The sequence below is a fragment of the Orycteropus afer genome, unplaced genomic scaffold (assembly GCF_000298275.1).
Source record: "Orycteropus afer afer isolate SDZICR_OR568_19922 unplaced genomic scaffold, OryAfe1.0 scaffold00036, whole genome shotgun sequence".
NCBI lineage: Eukaryota > Metazoa > Chordata > Mammalia > Tubulidentata > Orycteropodidae > Orycteropus > Orycteropus afer.
Window position 1 is genome coordinate 2970283 of NW_006921623.1, and position 19866 is coordinate 2990148.

At 40.1% G+C, this 19866-nt stretch overlaps 1 protein-coding gene across 1 annotated transcript in view; it reads right to left on the bottom strand.

Moving 5' to 3' along the window:
• KMT2A (lysine methyltransferase 2A) overlaps nt 1-18968 on the bottom strand; it is a 107960-nt gene extending 88992 nt beyond the window's left edge. The window contains exon 1 of the mRNA XM_007936472.2: nt 18543-18968. Within this exon, the coding sequence (XP_007934663.1) occupies nt 18543-18968 (426 nt within the window). The remainder of the gene's footprint in view (nt 1-18542) is intronic.
• Nucleotides 18969-19866: the final 898 nt, after the last annotated feature.

Sequence of the window (19866 nt, forward strand, 5' to 3'; positions counted from 1 at the left end):
CAAACCCTACTATGACTCCACATGTTTCTCCTTTCTCTCTAGCAAGAGACCCCTGAGTATTTCAGAGCACTACATGGTAAACATCCCAACCACGCCCTTTAGTAAACCCTATTGTAGCACTATCTCCAAAATCTTTAGTTTTAAGAGCTTTGAAAAATCAAATTCATTCAACTACAAAGGCTTACCAATGAATCAATTGAAAATAACATCTATAACCAGACAATATCAAAATCACTCTTGATGTTCTAAGTTTTAAAAATTATTTTATTTAGAGGCTTCTAATTTTTTGTGTCATCATATATAGTTCCATCATATAAGAGGGCCATTGGAGAACTAAGAGAATTACTAAGAACAATTAAATGTGAATAAACATCCAGGAGGCATATTGTGCATCTCAGCAGCTATAGTTAAAAAAGAGTCACTCTTCCTCTTTGGGAATTGATTCCACAGTTAGCTATCACTTCTGCTGGCTTATTTCCCTTTGTGTCTACTGCTACAAGCTCTTGATGCTGCCTTTTAATGACACACACACATAATTACTAGCATTTAATTAGCAGAAGGGATTTAAAAAATGTGTTTACATGTTTGTCTCCTTCTCTAGAGTGTGTGCTCTTTGAGGATAGGGACAATTTCCTTATTTATTTTTGTATTCCCAGTATCTGGCACAAACTTGGCACCCAATAAATGTTTGTAAATTTAAAGTAAAGGAAGTGCAATACACTTAACTGTTTAAAAAACATTAAGTACTTACTGTGATAATAGCACTGTAGTGGAAAATGCTGGTGGACTCCAAAGAATTAGACAATAAGATTCTTACTTTTGAGAATGCATATTCAGGTTGGGAGACAGATTCAGCCAATTTACTTCTCTCATTTATTAAAATATACGTGAGCCTATTACGCACAATGGTTACAAATTGCTAATGAAAAAGTTGGCAGTTCAAACCCACCAAGCAGCTCCATGGGAAACAGACCTGGCAATCTACCTCCATAAAGATTACAGCCAGGAAATCCCTATGAGGAAGCATTACTCTGTCACATGGGATCACTATGAGTCAGAATCAATTCAACAGCACCTAACATTAGTGGGTGAGGGGACGAAGATAGAGGAAATATATGGCTTCTGCCTTCAAGGACCTGCTAGCCTGTCTATGGAAGAGAGGAGTAAATTAATGGAATACAGTGTATTGCATGCTGTGCTAGAGGGATGTATAATGGGATACAGCAAAAAAGGCAACTAACCCAGTCAAGGAGAAAAGGTCAGGAAAGACTGCAGAGAAGATGAAAACTTATCTAACTTCTGAAGGATGATAAAGTGTGGAGGAGAGGGAGAAGCAAGTACCTTCTATTCAAAGAGAGTAACCTATACAAATGACAGAGACACAAAAAGGCAAAAGGCAGATCATGAAGCATCTTAAAATATGCCTTCATGGATTTGAAGTTTATCTTTAAGGAAGTGTGGACCTTATCCTGAAGGCTATAGTGCGTCAGTGACTCAGGCAAAAAGAGAAGAATGAGCAGATTTGTATTGTCAAATGAGCAGTATCTGACAGCAGTGAGGAAGTAGAAATTGTCTTTAAAACCATAGGCAAGTAAAAAAGTTCTAAAATTGCTGTAGTGGGATGGGGATTAATTAAGGGAAAAGGAGAGATTTCATAGATATTTAGGAGTCAAATGGACAAGGTTTGGTGACTGTTTTGATATAAAGTGTTAAGGGAATAGAAAGAACTAATAAAGACTTACAGGTGTCTGGCTTAGATTGATAAGATTTATGGTGATATTTACCAAGATTGGCAATACAGAAAGAAGACAGGCTATAGGAGTAGGAAGGCAGTTAGTTTTAGACATCTGAATTTGAAATGTCTACCCAAGCTGTCTATAAATATAATGACTGGAGAAAATACATCTGACTCAATGAATATATAGTTGCTGAGACTGTGTGTATGAGTGCAATCATCCAGGGAAAGAATACTGAGAGAAAAGGGTAGACAGCAGAGCCCTGACAAAACAGAGAAGAAAGGGAAACCAAGGAAGTAGAGGAAGATGGAGCCACCAAGGAGGAAGATCATGCATGGTAAGAATAAAACGGTCAAAGGAAGAATATTATCAAGGGTGGTCAAGATGGGTAAAGACTGAAAACTTGTACAGGAAGGATATAAAAATTGGAAGGTGACCTGTGACCTTATCAAGACCAATTTCAAGGCAGTGCTGGAGGTAGGAGGAGCCAAACTGTAGAGCACAGAGGTATGATTAGAAAGTGAGAAAATGGAAATGCATAAAGACTATTCTTTCGAGAAACTCAGTTATGTGGGAAAAGAAAGGGAACAAGGCAGGGAAAGACTAGCTTGGAAGGTTTCTTTTTTTAGTTGATCATGTTTATATGCTGAGGGTCACAGCAAGCAGGGGAAAAGAGATTAAAAATCCTGAAAAGCACAGGGGTCATAAATGGAAGAGACCCTGGGTGGGGGTGGGGTAGCACTGGGAGAGAAGAGTACAAAGCACAATGGAGGGGAATTCTCTTCTCCAGAGAAAGGAGGGAAAGAGCTAGGCGAAGACTGACTTGCAGAAAAGTTTATAGGCAGGCAGAGTAAATGGAGAAATTTCTTTGAAATCACAGGCAAAATTTTGTATATATGTGCATCTGTCAGGTGAGAAACACAACAGATTTCTTCAGAGTCTCAAGCAGGCTCACAACTCACAAGTTTTTGAGAATGCAGCTCTGAAGGAAATAAATCATAAGGAAGGTAATAGGATAGTAAATGATTAAGAATAATGAGGGAAAAATAGGGAGAAGTAGAAAAATTAGATGCAAAAATTAGTAAAATCAAATTTGGTTGGAAAGGAGCAACCACAGCAGCTAAGATAAAAGACAAGAGAAATGTGAAAATCTCATCAATTCTAGCATGGGGTGATCAAAACTGATGTAAATAAACAGCAGGGAACTTTAGTTCTCAAATGGAAAAAAGACATAACTTTGAAGTTTATTCAGGAAATGATATATATATATATAATGAACTAGAGTTGGAAAGGGACTGAATAAAGCGATCCTGCCACTTGTTTTGTTTGGTCTATGAACTAAGAACAGTTTTTATCATTTTAAATGGTTGGGGGGGAAAAATAAAAGAATGTGAAAATTAGATGAAATTCAATTTCATATTAAAAAAATAAAGTTTCATTGGTACATAGCCTATTCATTGATTGATGTACTGTTTATGGTTATTTTTGTAGAACAGTGGCAAAGTTGCAGCAGAGTTAAGCAATTGCAAGAAAGACCACCTGGCCCTTTGCAAGAAAAATGTGCTGACCTCTGGCTTAGACTTAAATAAAGAAAACAGCCAGACATATAAAGATCTAGGTGAAGGAATGTTCTAGCCTGACAGCAAGTACAAAGGCCCAGCAACAGCAACAAGCATGGCACATACGACAGAGAAAAAGGCAAACTTCTTAAATGAAGATGGTTACTGAAATTCGACCATTCAACAAATTTATGCAGTTACTGAACTGCTATCATAGTCTCTTATGAACAGATTGTCAGAGAAGAGAGCAGGTTCTCTAGTTATTGGTGCATCTAATAATTGGTGTCTCTGTAGCAGAGTAGATGAGAATGAGAAGAGATGGTGCTAGAGAAGCAAGCTGAGTGGCCTTGTGGGCCATGAATAAGGAATGTGGATTTATCCAGCTGTGGGGAGACACGTTTGTTTAACAGAGGGAATAACATGGTCTGATTTACACTTGGAGTGCACAGTTGCTGTGTGAAACAAACTTTAGTGAGGTAAGAACACAAGCAGGGAGATAGTAGTACAGTTAAGAGATTATAAAGGGGTTTTAACAGAAAAGTTGAGAGAAAGTTGAATTTAGGATGTATTTTGGAGGTAGTACAGATAGAATTTGCTGCCAGATTATCATCGGGATGTGAACGAAAGCGAGAAATCAAGGATGACTTAAGTTTTAGGCCTGAGCAACTAGGAAAATGGTGGAGTCATTCAGAAACTAGAAGACTGGTAATGGAAAAGATTTGAGGGAGAAAATAAAGACTTGTGTTTTGGACAGGTTAAATTTGAGACTGACATCTAAGTGCTTCAATGTATACCTGCAAAATGGGGATAGTAGTGGCTACCTCAGAGTGGTCATGGAAATGAGATAATATATGTGAAGTGCTCACAATAGTGCTCAGCCCACAATAAACATAAAAATTCATCTCCTTATTCATCTATGTGGAAATGTCATAAAGGCAGCTTGATACATAAGTCTGGAACTCGAAGTTGTCTGGGCTAGAGACAAAGATTTAGTAGTTCTCACCACACAGACGAAGCATGGATGAGATCACCAAGGTAGTCTTAAAGAAAATGGCCAAAGGTCAACTCCTGGTTGACTCCAACAGTTACAGGTTAAGCACAGAAAATTAATAACCAATAAGTAAGAAGAAAAGCAGGTGAGTGCAGTGCTAAAGAATCCAAGAAAAGACTGTTTGGAAATGGGAGTGGTCAGCTCATGCAAGTGCTGTCAAAAGGTTTAACAGGATGAAGACTGAGAATTACCTATTCAATGTGGCAAGATGGAGGTCCTTGATGACCTTGACAAGAGCTATTTCAGTGGAGTCATGGGGATAGAAGCCCAACTAGAGTGTTTGAGGAGGGGATGAGAAGTGAAAAAGTAGAGACAGCAATTATAGACAGCACTTTCAATTAGTTCTGCTGTAAAGGGAGTAGAGAATTGGGTGGTAGGTGGAGGAGGACATGGGATCAAGGGTTCTTTTTTTAAAAGAAGCATTATACTAAGACAGTTTTATACGCTGATGGCGCTGATTCAGTTTGCGAGAAACTGCGATGCAGGAAAGGGGATAACTGCAGGTACAACCCTGAGCAGATGGGAGGGAATGGGATCCAGAGCACATGTGGAGGGGTGGGCGGGTCTTAGAGACAGGAGTGGAGTAGTTCAATTGTAGAAGGTGGTAGAGGATGTAGTAGTACCTTTTTAATAGGAAGGGAAAGCTATTAAATACCTTGAGCTTACTTAAAATATCTTGATTCATATATCACACTTTGGTATAACTGACTCTCAAGAATCAGTAAATCAATAAATGAATAGTAGCTGACCTGCTCCCAAAAACAATTCTGTCAATATCACTTATGACAGCTTCAACTTTTAAATTACCAATTTCCAAAGTACCTTGAAAAGTATTAGAATTAATCTTAGTATTTATAGTAGTTATACTTTATTTTTACTCAACACCGCATTTTTATGCAAATAACTCACATTATATCGTTTGCAAACTGTGAAACCCCTCAAGCACTGGTTTCCTATGCATAATATGCACATTATTATGTGCATGTGCATTATTTATATGGACCTGTTATTTGCAAAAAAATAGTGTTTTAAGTGGCATTCATTAAAAAGAAATCAGATAGTAAGTTCCATGAAGAAAAGGGCTTGTTCAATGCTAAAGCCACAACATTTAGTCATGTGCCTGGTACATAAAACATGTTCTTTGAAAAATAAATTAGGTTTTCCAATCTCTCTCCATTCTTTACTTTATAGAGTTCTATATTTATGAATGCCATTTAGGAGGAAGATGAGCCTCTTTGCAAGCACTTTTTCATCATTTGTAACTGAAGAAAATACAAGGATACCTGTAAATTATCTCCAAAAGCAGAACATAATGATGCTACTGAATTTATAAGAAGGGGAAAGTACAATATACTCAAGTATAGTCAAATATACAGACATCAAGAGGCAAACTTCTTAAACCAACTTGGTTACTGAAATTAGACCATTCAACAAATGTATGCAGTTACTGAACTGCTATCATAGTCTCTTATGAACAGATTGTCAGAGAAGAGAGCAGGTTCTCTAGTTATTGGTGCATCTAATAGAACAACAGTTGTCTGAATGCATAACAGAAAGGAAGAGATTGAAACTTGTTTTACTTATGAGCTTCTGATATTGAGAAATATTGACAAAAAAAGGTCATCTAGAATTAAAGGGTGCAACGACAACAATATATTGCTCTCTGTTAACAGTAGGTAAAATTTTCATCCACATTAAGAATCAATACCAGTTTCAAATTTTTAATTCAAGTCTACCTTGCAACTATCACCTAAGAAACACAAATGCTACCCATTTTGTAATCAGAGGAAGAGGTAGTACCCCTCATCCCCTCTCCACATCAACAAGAGCAAGAAGCAAAGATGCTCAAAACAGCTAAGCAAATGAGACAGGTTAACTCCACCCATCCTGCTTCTGAAAGAGACAGCCATGAAGCAGCCATCTGTCTTAAAAAAAAAAAAAAAAAAGGCAAATGAAGGCACTACTTCAGACAGTAAGCTATACAAATTCTTGGCAATGCTTCAAATTATTCTGCAGGATCTTTGGGGAAAAAAAAAAAAAGTCAAGAAAAGTATACTTCCAGACTTCACAAGATTTGAGCTGAAATACTTGCTGAAGCAAAAGAAATAAGCCCACTAAATTGATACATTGTAGAAATTAAGTTAATCATCACAATCACAGGATTTATTCTTTATCTAACAGGACAGTACCACAAAATGACTAGATTCATTTGAGTAGGCTGGATAAATTGAACAAACAAACACACACCAACACTGTTTTCAGAGATGGTTCTTTTTATTATAAGAGGTTGTAGTTCCCATATGCTAACTTAGGCGTTCAACTTCATTTTGAGCTACATCTTCATTCAACTACAAGTTTTTACTATAAAAATTTGTTTTTTCTCTTCCAGCTTCTTGTCCTGATCCTGATGCAACAGTCAGGTTGTACAGTTGCATCTTTCCTGCTGGAAAAATGGACTGTTGAATGACCGATAGCAACTGGAGTACAATACTGAGGACTCTACAACCTCCTTCCCTCAAAAGGTAAATAGGGTTATCCTTCTGTAAAGGCAGTTTTCTGAAGGAACAGGTGACAGAAGTGAGCACTGCCACCGGCAAAACAACAAAGCTACCAAGTTACCAATACCATTCTGACCCATTAATTTTTAAGAGTTATATCCAAATATATGGGTTGGTAAGTTTTGTGTTCTTAGTATTTTGAAAACTCAATCAGTCTTCTCTGACTACCACCTCACATTTGGAAGTTTGCCATCACATTCTAAGAAACCCTGATATTTTATTACTCTACACTAGAATCTCTCCAGTAGAATAAGGAATCTGAATTACTCTGCTTTTATAATCTCCTTTCTGAATTTATTCAATTAAAAGTCATAGGAAAAGCAGTATGAACCTGTTATATTTCCAATTCTCAGAGTTTCTCAAATGACACCTAATTTCAGAATTCCTGCAACAACCCAGCTTCACCTATGAACTCCAGTCATTTTGTGAGACTTTGCAACTGGTTACAAGTAGACAGTATTTACTATATGAAGGTTAGGAAATATTCAATGTATGTAACTAACCTTAAATAGATCTATTATTGATTCACCTAAAGGAAGGAATTCAAAAGTTCTAAAGTTTCAACGACTCAATTAAGGTTTTGGAGCTAAAAGTTTATAGGAAAATGGCCTGCTGTTAATATCAGCTCTGCCCAGACTTTTGGTAATCTATATGAATAATCCCAATTCACAGCTTTCATTCTGACTGTACAGGAAATGCTTTCTGCAACCCAACATATCTGAAAAGGTTTCATTCTGAGTGATGCAAGCCCTCCACACAGCCTCAAAAGCTAAGGGTCAGAGGCCTTTGTAACACTAATTCACATGAAGCTAACTTAGATTGGAAAGGACTATAAGCACTTATAACACAACCATCAAGCAATGAAAACCTTAACAGGGATATTCTAAGCACATCTATTTACATTACAATTAAAAATGGACACAAAAGCTGCAAACACTTACTTGTTTTCTATATTTAGATTAAACCTACTGTTTTTCCTGGTTTCTCTTATCTCTAATTACTTAATTTTTATTCTCCTATAAAATCACTATAAAATCAGTATTTCATAAAGAGACTTCTCTGGAACCTTACTATTGAAAATAACCTACTGCCATAAATTGACAATTCAAATCAAATACTTCTTAGAGAGCCAATGAGGCCCTAGGACCCCTTGAGGAATACTGAAAAGTACAAAACATTATCCATGCCCTGAAGGAGCTGAATAAGAATATATTTATTGATTCACAGATTGGGAAGTAGCTTGAGAAGTCATTTTATACATCCATAGGCAGGGCTGGACTTTAAAAATTCACGTCTAGAGAAGATGATAAAATTTATGTTGGTAACCTTTTTTCCATCACTATAGTAATAACCCTTCATTACAAATTAATTTTTTATACAACTACCCCTTGCTTTAGTTAAGATCTATATTCTTATTCTAGTTATCAGTGGAGCTGGAAAACAGCTGGTTACCATTCCTAATAATGGATCCATTCACGTTTTTTGAAGTTTTTAAGTTGCCTCTTAACCTTTCATTCTCCCAACCTTTCCTCACAGGACTGATTTCCAATCATATAATCATCTTTTGAGTCTCCTCAGAACCGTCTCCAAAGTCTCCTCATCCCTTCTAAGTTGAGGAACCTAGAAATGGAAACAACACTCAAGTAAGGGGATGATCAGTGCTAAGTATAATCTACATAAAAGATAACACTATCCCACATAAGGATATCTCAACATCACTTTTAAAACCCCAGTATTACTCTTAAAAAAACTGCCTTTTGATGGCTCTTAGACTTTCTTCTGCTATACTTAGTTTAGTATTTTTCTAAAAACTACTCAAAATGACCCTGCTAATAGTCTATACAAGTTCTCCCAACTTAAGTAATACATCCTTGCAAAGTATTACTAAATGTTGCATGTATATCAAATTTTCAATTCAACATTCATCGATTACCCTCCTATATGAACAATCACCATTATAAATAATATAAAGCATCAATGGTGACTTAGAAGTGGTCCATGTCTTAAGAAAGTCACAATCCAGTGGGAGAAAGACACAGTCAAAACTATTTACAACACAGTATCTTGGAGTAAGTTCTTTAAGAGCAAGGCATAAAGTACAATAAGAAAGTAGGCAAGGAGAAGTTGAGTTTCAACTAGCAACAGTGTCTGTGAAAGTTTCATGGAAGAGTTGAGGTCTGGTGATCTACACTGAGCCATGAAAGATGAATTAGCCACAAGTAGGCCAAGATGAGAAGGACTGTGAAGCAAAGGAAAACCATCAGCAAAGGTATAGACACCTATTAGTTCAATTATCCAATGTGGTTGAAGCATTGAGTCAGCGTGCATTCAGGAGATAAGGTTCAAAATGTAGAAATGTAGGTCAGCTAGATTACGAAGGACTGAGAATTTTAAATCTTATTTTATATTCAGTGAGAAGCCAAAGGGTTTTAGGGATAAAGTGACATAACCAGATCTGTACTTAAGAAAACCACTGGCAACACTATGTAGGATGAAAAGGAAAGCAGGGAGACTAGTTTGGAGATTATTGCAATAATCCATGCAAAGGTAATGGAAATTTAAAATAGGACAGTAAGAAATAGAAAAACAGGGACAGATTAAAGACAGACTACAATAGTATAATGGACAAGACTCAGAAATTGATTGGGTGGGGGTGGGAAGAGAAAGGAGGTAAAGATAGCACAATGCAGAAAACATGAATGAGCTTTCAAAGAGATGTAGATTTGAATTCCAGCTCTGCTTACTAGCCATACAACTTAAAAATTATTCAACTTGTCTTTGCCTCAGTTTCTTCATCTATGAAAGATGTGCATCTTTCAGTAAAACACACTATTTTTATTTAAGAGAGGTACAGAAGAACTGTATTTTTCTTAAGTAAGTAGACTACTTTGTACTAGTCATTCTTAAACAATCTGTTTTTGACCATTCTTTTTATGGTTATTTTATTTCTCAAGATAAATTCCAAACCCAGAACTTATAACCTGTAAACTCAATATTTCTTCTATAATTAAATTTTTAATTGCATTGATCTCTGTAAGCCAACACTTAGTCTCTCCAAGCTGAAACTTGAGAGCAAATGTCAAATAGTTACCAAGTATAGACTAATGGATCTGAACCTGGAGGCCAAGAACCCAAAGAGCTTCAGAGCTGCTGCAAGGGATCACCAAATGCTCATACTCATAAAAGATTAGGAACACCAGTTAGAGAGACCAAGAGTAGTAAACACAACACAGCTGCAGTCATGAAAGCACTGCAGTCCTTGGTGTCATACCTGTCTATTTACTATCTTGTCTTTTTCTCCTCTTTTTTTTGCCTTATTTCTAGTCACATTTCAGTTGGACACCAATGGTACCTACTGTTACCAAGACAGGTGGCTGGCCTTCAGTTTTACAAATGACTATTCAACTTTTGCCCATCCATGAACATTGACTAATATTTAGATCAAACACAAATATACAACATTGTCACTAGATCCAACCCACTGCTGTCAAGTCGGATCCGACTCATAGTGACCTCTTCCTTAGGTTTCCGAGGCAGTATCACTACAGAAGTATATCACCCAATCTTCCTTCCAAGGAGTGGCTGGTGGGTTTGAACCATCAGCCTTCCTATTAGCAGTCAAATGCCTTAGTCTATGCCACCAGAGCTCCTGTCTTTAATTATAAGCAGTGAAACCATGTGCCTTTAGCTTTCATGAACTTACACACAGATCAATATCAAGAACATTCTAAAGTCAAGATTATAGCACTTGTGTCCTTTCAATCTCTCAGTTTTACTAACAATTAGGACATCCTATGTGCCAGGAATAGTGCTACAGACTTTGCATGCATCATCTCAATAAATCTCATATCTCAAGAGGCAAAATTGCCTACAATTTACAAATAAAGAAATGTAGGCATGCAGCAGTTAAGAAACTTTTCTAAGGTCACTTAGGTAATACATGACGAAGCCATTATTTGAACCCAGACAATCTAAATCCAGAGCTTACATTCTTAACTGCTCTTAATTACTGTTATACTATCTCACACTATCACAGATTAGATTATGAGATTCTCCTTCTCTTTTTGTAAAGGTATTTATATGTGCACAAATAAAAAAATCCTAGCTGGAGAGATTACAAAGGGATTTCCTCATTAACTAAGCTTAAAGAGATGTTAGCCACATGATTTTATTGCTTACAATTAAAGGTAATAATCTAGTGACAATGTTGTATATTTCTGATTGATCTAAAAATCAGTCAATACTCATGGATGGACAAAAGTTGAAGTCATGTGTAAATATTTATTTTTATTAAGTATCCTCTAGATGTAGACAATTATTAATACAGGTATTTGAGATTAATTTCTCCTTAGTTTTCAGAACTGAGAAAGTACAAATGAGAGCCTAAAGAAAAAAGTTTTCTCCAAAAGTACTCTTCACAAGTAATACTACTTTCCTAGTTTGAGACAGAAAGTCAAAATTACTTTGATGCTATACAATGAGACTAAAGCAATGATGCTGCAGCAAAGCATGGATAACTGAGCATGGATCTCTCTAAAATAGTTCAAATGCTAGAAAAGTTCACCACTCTTACTGTTGGAAGCCATCAAAAATATGTACAACCAAATATTCCAACAAAATGCAAAGTAATAAAGTAAATAAAATATATGGAAGAAACTTCAACTCCTTAAATAAATGCCAGTGGAATATATCTTACCCATTGGTAGCTCACAAGGTATTGCTGCAGCAGTAATTAAAGGTAAGACAGGGGGAAATCCCTTCAGTGTATTTGTCAAATAGAAAAACAACTACTCATTTCAAGGACAGGGGAATTTTCACACACAGCACAGAAAATTGCCAACTAACTCTTAGACTTATACCTCTGTTCACTGTTTCCCTAAAACTAAAACTTGTTAAGGTAGTATATTCAGCATCTAAAAAGTAAAACCAAGTTTGGCCTCTAAGTTTTGTATTAATAGTACAAAGGGATTTACATTATCCAAAACAAGTACAAATCACAAGATTCTTCTTTCAAATGTCTTAGTCTTGAAAAGCAAACATTTGGTAAAGGCCATACATAGCCTGATGGCTGGCTTCCCCTGGTGTGTAACCTGACAAGGTACAAAACTCAATGAAATATTTAATAGCAGTGGTATGGATTTCTCTGGATAGGTCAAGAAAAGCTGCTCATCCTTTTTAAAAACATAATCATTTTATGGGATGTCATTCCCTCAGTCCAAATGTCTGTGTATTTCCTCAGGGCTTTCAGAGATCTTATTGACAGGGAAAATGAAGAGTAACAAAAGGACCCCTTTTCTCATTCTATTCCCAACCTAATCCACCTCAGCCACAGAGCCAGTAGCATCCTCACTGTCATAAATGCCAGCAATTAAAGAATTAGGCCATAAAACCACCCACTCAGGTATAAGAGTGAAGGCCTCCAACTTTATTTAATGCATGCCATAAAAGATCCTGTACTTCCTTCTTTCAGACTTTCTTCACAACCAGTGAAATGACAATAACAAAAAAAGTAGCCTTTTGTTTCCTTGCCTCATATTGCTGTGATCAATGAAACCATCTGGGTTCAAGTGAAGGATTTAAGATTTCTTTTTAATAGAAGACTGAATTTCCTCTAGCATGCCACAGATAGATGTATTAAAGGACATACTGCATTTTGAGCACTTATATAATGAAAACTAAAGTGAAACTACTTTTTCCAGAAAATTGATTCTAACTTATTCTGAAACTGCTCTAGAAGCCTAGCCAATTCCTGAACTTCTCAAGAAATACTGGAGTAAAGAATAAATATACAGGTAAATATATACAAGAGTATTTTTAATTAACTCAATTTCTAGAACACCCTAAAGTCTTTTCAAACCAAGAAAGTTAGTTAACTTTCATTCCGTCTGTTTCAAAATCTGATAGAATTTAGGAGAAATCAATCATTTCATTTGATTGTCTTCACAACCTACTAGTCTACAAAAAACATAAGTCTGGGATTTATTCCATGATAAGATTTTATCAAGTTCATAAACTAGTCTGGACAAGATCCAAGCAAATACTTTTTAACAGTGAACTCCTTAGCGTCCTCTTTGCTACTAGTTGACCACAGGGTTAAGAATCTGATTAAAACATAGATATGTCATGCCAGACTCATTAGTAATTTAACCTTTCTTGATCCCTGAAAATAACATATACAAATAAAGGAAGGTCCCATCTCAGCAATCCTAGAATAAATCCCTCCCAAAGTAGTGACAGCCACAAAGCTTCCCCTTTTCCCAAAGGTCTATGCCACTGGGCTCTCTACCTTGGCAGAGGAAGAATGAAAAGAGACAAGATATTCACAAAAGGCCCAACTGAAGGCCTTCAGTTAAGTGCTAGAAGGAAGCTGAAGTTCTGTGCCAACACTAGTGGAATGTGGGCAGGCACAAAGAGATCTTAATTAGGAGACCTACAATTAAAACACAGTGAGTCTCCAAAAGAGAGAGAGGCACTGCAGTCTGTTATGCCTCAGAGCAAGCAAAGCACTGTTGTCATTCCCTCTAGCCACAGGGCAAAGAAGGCAATTGGTATAAAGTATGCACAGCTGCTGGAATGAAGGACAGCTCCTAGGTGAACACAGAGATGGGAATTAAGTCAAGATGGGAGTATTTTCCCGCCTCAATTTTCCAGTCAAGAGATAAATCACTTTTTTCCCTAAATGATAACTTCCTATAGGTATGCATGCCTTAAGATAATTAAATGGAAGGGAGAGGTGGAGAAATGTCATATGGTTTGCAGTGACAGGTGAAAAGTTCTTAAGATTCTGCATTTTCTGATCTTCATACAAAACAAACCAAAGTATTTCTCTCTCTCTCTCTAAAGTACTTCACTTCAATACATATTCACAACTACTTCATGCAAAGTAGGTCCTACCACTTTGGATTTATAACTATTTTGATATATAGGATTTTTTTTCTCACTTTTTAAAAGCTTACACACCTAAAGGAATATACCACCTAGACTGAAAATAACTTCCACCTTGGTAGCCAGGAATCCATAACATTGAAAACAAATTTAGCCAAACAACAGGCCTCTAAACACCAACAAAATGTCTTGGGGTCTGCAGGCTCTCAGAGCTGTGTTTAAAAGTTTATTTTCATTTTTCTGTTAAATGAAACTGGTCAACTTCAGCAAAGATTTTGTTCTCACACAGTAAATCCTCATGTTTTTTCCACACAATGAAAACTTTTCCACCAAGTTGAAATTTCTCTTCCTACTAATAATGACAGTTAAATGGACAAATGTACAATTTTATATTAAAAATTACCAAAGAGATTCACTGACGCTGACTTTTTAAACAAACTTAGAATAGGAAATTCTAACGCAACTGAAAAATTAATATAATAGTAATGAATCAGAGTACTGGAGCAGAAAAGCTTGATGAGCTATTTAGTCCAAGCTTCTCATTTTACAGATCAGAAATCTAAGGTTAAAAGTGAATTGCCAAGGTCACAGACTGGTCAGTGACAGAGATGAGATGAGAGCCCAAGTGTGTGACTTTTACTACAAGCCTCCTTCCACTCCACTTGCATTCTCTGCTTCATTTTCCTTCTGCCAAGCCCAGGTTTAGCTGTGAAGGAAATGAAGGAGCCACTCCCACTCTTGGTACACATGCTCAGTGAACATCAAAAAAGAAAAGAGCCACAGACAACCTCCAACTACCTTTCAGCTTTAGGACCACTATCTTTTCTAAACTCAACCCAAAAGCCTGACTTAATCCATAACTAAACTGAAATTTCAAATGAAAATAAAAAATACACATGAATATTGTAATTCAGTTTCACATCTAATTGAAGTATGCCACATTCTGATCAGGGTAGAAATTCTGTTTTTAACATTTTCTGCAGGAAGGTAAGTGAATTATGAAATTAATCAACAAAGAATAGCTCATGATAAACTGTATCTGAAGTGTATAACAGAACAGTTCAAATTCTAGTCAACAGAGAGGATTCTATTATTTAGATGGCTAAGTATAACAGTGTGAACATTACCTGAAACAATCCTCAGAAAGGTGGGACACTGACACTATGGAGGGGAGAGGAAAGAGAGAAGGCAAAAAACAGATCTCTGTGATTTCTTGCAGTGTTCTATAAAACTTTAATTCTACTTCCTATTAGTCACACAGAAAGCCCAAACAGGTCTCCTACAACTTCGTACACCATTCTAACAAGAGTTTTGTTATAAGGAATGCTCACACGTAGTTATTACCCTGAGAGATACTCAATACAAGGAAAGTTAGGAACCCTGTGGCAGTGAAGGGCAAGTCTCCTACAGCTAAAGGAGTTCACACAGGGAAATGGTCTGGAAGTTCTGTCACCTTTCAATCACACTTACTAGTTTTATAAACATAACTTAGGTTTTGTTATAGATAGAGTTATAATCATTATTCACTTAAAGCAAACCAGAATTTAAAGAGGCTAGGATCATTTTGGGTCACATAACCATTTCTTCATGAATCAGACAAGAGTTGATACAGAACTGTGAGAGTTCTAAGAAATAATCTTTAGAATTCTATGTTAGCCAAGGTGAACCCTTAACTACCCTTTTGGAACTTTATCATAATCACTGATTTGAAAGACTATGTAACAAATGCTTAGTTTCTGAAAAGTTTGGTAACTTGGTAACTGAAAAGTTACCAGTTCAGAGAATATAATCACTATGATTTAGTACTTAAGTACTAATCAACCCATACCATCAACCCATGCTAGATTGCCTCCAAACTACCACATAAAGCTCACCAATGGAACAACAGCTCATTCAAGCCCAATTCAGGAAAAAAAAAAAATGAAGTTTTAATGTAAGGAGTCAACCACTTTTCTCATAATGAAATAACAACTACTCCTGAGGCAAAAGTTTAAAAGAAAAAAAATTTATTAATACGAACTTACTAGAAATAACTGCAATTCCTTGATAGGCTTTACACTATATTCTACTATTAAGTAAAATAAAACACTAATTTACAATCATCTCACAATGCCAGAGAATAAGAAAACGTTAGCACCTGATTAAAACTATAGAGGTGATTTGTCAAAGACCAACAGATAAAATATTCTGGTGCCCAGACATTAGGTCCCTGAATCCAGGTGGCTCTCTTTCTAACCAGTCTCTTGAAAAACTATGATTGGAAGCTGTCAGCATAAAACTTTGCTTTTGAGTATGTGATAACAATAGTTGGAATGTGAATACTTGATCCTTCAATACAAAATACATAAGCATGCTAAACAAGGAGAAATGCTTCTTAGATTCCCCTAAAATGGACTATCTTCTCCTAATAGACTTTCTTATTATACTGAAAATATATATGGGGCTAAAATTCTACATATAACCAGGCAAGTCTCAATTTTGAAAATAAGCAGGTAAATGAAATGTCAGTAAGTCTATTTTTTTTTATTTTTTATTTTTTTGCTGCTGTATCTTTTTAAAAAAGCAAAATCAACTCACATTTAAGCACCAACTCCATGCAAGTAACCTGAACGGTTCAGTCTTTTTGTCATGTATGTGGCCTTTGGTTCTCCAACTACATGGGATCTGTGTTGTTAGCTTAAAAAATACAGAATTGGCCTTTCAAAAAAAAATAATAATCTACAGCAACCAATAAATAGTCTCAAACAACCCTGCAGACTGCAGCTGCCTTCTGAAGGCTGGGAAAAGGAGGTGGAGATAGAGCAGAGAGAGGCAGGGAAAGGGGACGCTGCAGCTAGCTACATAGCAAGGAACACGCCCCCATCATGTCCTCCTTGCTCTGTCAGAAGGCGGGTTGTTGTCAGTCTCCTGAACAGGCTGCCTTAGAAACGCTTAAAAAAAAGGAGGCAGGAAGACTAACAACTAAAAAATGCCAGTTCCTTGAAAGGAGCTGCTGGGGTCCCTGGGGTCTCCTCCCTCCCCTTCTTCCCAGGATCTTTAGGTAAATCTAAAGGGTGCAGGCCACAAGAGGGGCCAAGGGGTTTTGCCCAGGATATTTTGTGTGCACCAACGGCAGAGCACGCAGGAAACGGCTGGTTGTTATCTTTCCCTTTCTGTTTCAATCAAGAGCACTCCAGAGCAGCAACCCCCTACCCCCCTTCACTTCAGCCCCTAGCAGCTGCTCTTCCTTCTCCTAGCATCCCCCATCCCACTCTCCCTCCTCCCCTACAATTCAAACTCTCCCTTCTGCATCCAATGGAAAACAAATGCGCAACGCACTGACTGAACCTGAACTCAACTTCCCTTTCCCAGGGCAACTTTCCTTTTTGCCGGAGGGGGTTGAATAATGGTTATCAAAGGATCCCCATTCTCGCCCCAGTACTATTGGAGAAAGGGAAAGCTCTTGACCTCTCATCCACCTTGGGTCCCCTCATAAGAATCAGAGAGAGAACCCTAACTCCTCTAAGGAATAACTTTGCTCATAAGCCTTCTCTTTCTCCCAACCCAAAGCAACCACCACCACACTAAAGTAAAACTGTCCCTTACCTACTCTCTTCACCCCAGCCCTGCTTCCCCCACCCCTTCAAACCCCCAGGACTGGCCTAGGAAAAGGTGGATCAATAATGAAATGACGGAGAAAAGGAGAAGGCGAGAGGGAGCTGGGGTTGGAGACTGCGTGCTCTCAAGCGCAATGGGTGGGGTAGGAGAGCAGCTGCTTCCCCTGGGAGGATGCTGCCTAAGTCCCCCCACAAACACCTCCCCTCACAGGGGCCCCCTTCCCCTGAGCTGGAGGAAAAGGCTGCCTCTCCATGGGGAGTGGTGGAAAGCTGCTCTTCCTTGAGCCTAGGGGACAGTAGACTATTTTCTCCTCAAAGATGCTACTAAAGCTTCATTCTAAAGGAGGGAAAGGGTGGAGTGAAGGTAGAGTAATTCCCTGCCACCGATAGGCTAGAAGCTGTAGTCCCGTAAGATGGGGGGAACAGACTGCCACGAGAGATCACCGTTATCTTCAGAGGGAAAGGGGTGAGGGAAGCAGGGTAAAGAGGAAAGAAGATTTTTTTCCCCTGGGGCGGGGGGGTGGGGAGAAGAGCGAGATGAGGCACTATCAGCTTGGGGTAAGGGTGGAGGTGAAGGAAGGGGGAGTGGCTGGCAATGTAGGGACCTAGCCCAGGGATGGGGCGAGCGTTCATTAGGTTTTCCGAAGCGAGGTGCTGGAAGGGACACAGGTCTCCAAGGGCTAGAAGAACGTGGCCCTGAATAGGGCCATCATCCGAGAGATGCCCGAGAGGAAAACTAGCCTAGGAGTAAAACATCTGCCCAGAGAGGGAGGCGGGGATGTGGCGGGATCAGGTCTCTAGGAGGGAGGGAGGGCGGAATCTTGCTCGGATGAGGTAATCTGTGAAAGGGAGGAGGGGTTCAGTCCCGGGATGGGAAACCCCGGCGAGGGGGTCCGTGCCAATGGATTTGGGGAAGGGTCAGGGGAGAGAGGGAGGGAGGTAAATACCCTTAGCCAGATGGGTCCAAATCCCGGGGTAGGGGCGCCTGGGGGTCTGCACCCATGTATGGGGGTCCCAAGATGAGAGGGCCATTTGCCCTGGGTCAAGGATCCCAGGATGGACCCAGAATTGGGATGCTCTACAATCCCGTATGGGGGAGGGGAAGGGGCTCCGCAGAGGGTCGAGACCCCAGACCTGGGGGTTCCTCGCCCCCTTACCTCTCCGCTGCCGCCTCCCCCGCCGCTCTCCCCAAACACGGCCCGGAACCGGCGCAGGTTGGTGCCGATGGCGGCCGAGACCTGCAGCGCCGCGTCGAAGCCCGGGCCCACCCTGAGCAGGGCCGGCCCTGAGGAGGCTGAAGACGATGACGAAGACGAAGACGAAGCGGACGACGAAGAGGCTGCTGAGGCGGCGGCCGCTCCCCCTGGAACCCCGGCCCCGCTGCTTCCCGCCGCCGCCGCCGCCACAGCCGGGGGGGAGGGGGGCGCCCCGGGGCCGCCACCGCCGACCGGAGGCCCGGGGGGAAGCAGGAGAGCCGGGACGCGTTGCCGCGGGGCGCCCCCTAGGCCCCGGCGCCCCCCGCCGCCGCCACCCCCGGTGGTCCCGGGTCGGGCGGGGAAGCGCCACCGACAGCTGTGCGCCATGTTCGCCCCGTGAAGTGAAGCAGCGAGAGGGAGAGGCGACAACACAGGGGGGCGGGGAGGCGGAGGGGGGGCAGAGGGCCCGGGAACCTGCCTAACCCGCTCCGCGCCGCTCCGCAGCCTGCACCCTGTCGGCCGCTATGCACAGCTCCGGGCCGCACCAGGCGGCCCCGCAATCTGTATACAGGGCTCTGGCCTGCGTTTCTGACGCCTGGACGTTTCTACTCCATCCAGAGTCCGGGGCCTCCTCCTCTTGCCCTCCCGCCCGCCCGGCAACCTGGATAACTGCATGCCCCGCCCTCCGGGAGCGGCATTGCTAGGGAAAAGGAGAGGGGGGGAGGAAGCCCAGGAGCCTGAAGCGGAGCGCGGGTTCCGGGGCGAGGGGGAGGGGGCGAGGACTAGCAGGGAGGATGGAGGCGACTGGGCTCCCTCCGCCTCCATCCTTGAGTGCCTGGAGGGCGATTACACACGTTCCCGGGATGCGCTGGGAATCGAACCGCCCAGGAGAGCAGCTTCCAGTATAACGCGGCTGTTGGGTCGGGGAGGAGTGAGCTTTCTCAGCCGCCTCGGGGCACGTATTCAAGATGTGTTACCCCAAATTTAACGCTTCTAGAATAAAAGAGCCCTTATTGTACTACATGCAAAACAGAAGGATCGACCAGATTAATATATGCAAAATAGGCCCTCCACGCGTTTAAAAAAGAAAAAGCCCCTCCCATTTTCACTCGCGCTCTCTCCAAAATGCAGACGAGGTGGTTGATCTCCCGCCACTTCCTCCCCCTACTATGCACTCAGGCTAAGGAATATCTGGCTTTCGTGTCATTCTGCAAAGAGTTGGGCTGTGTTTCTCCAGCCCGAGTATTGGGGACGCAGCGTGCTCAGCTAATGACGCGGGGTTACA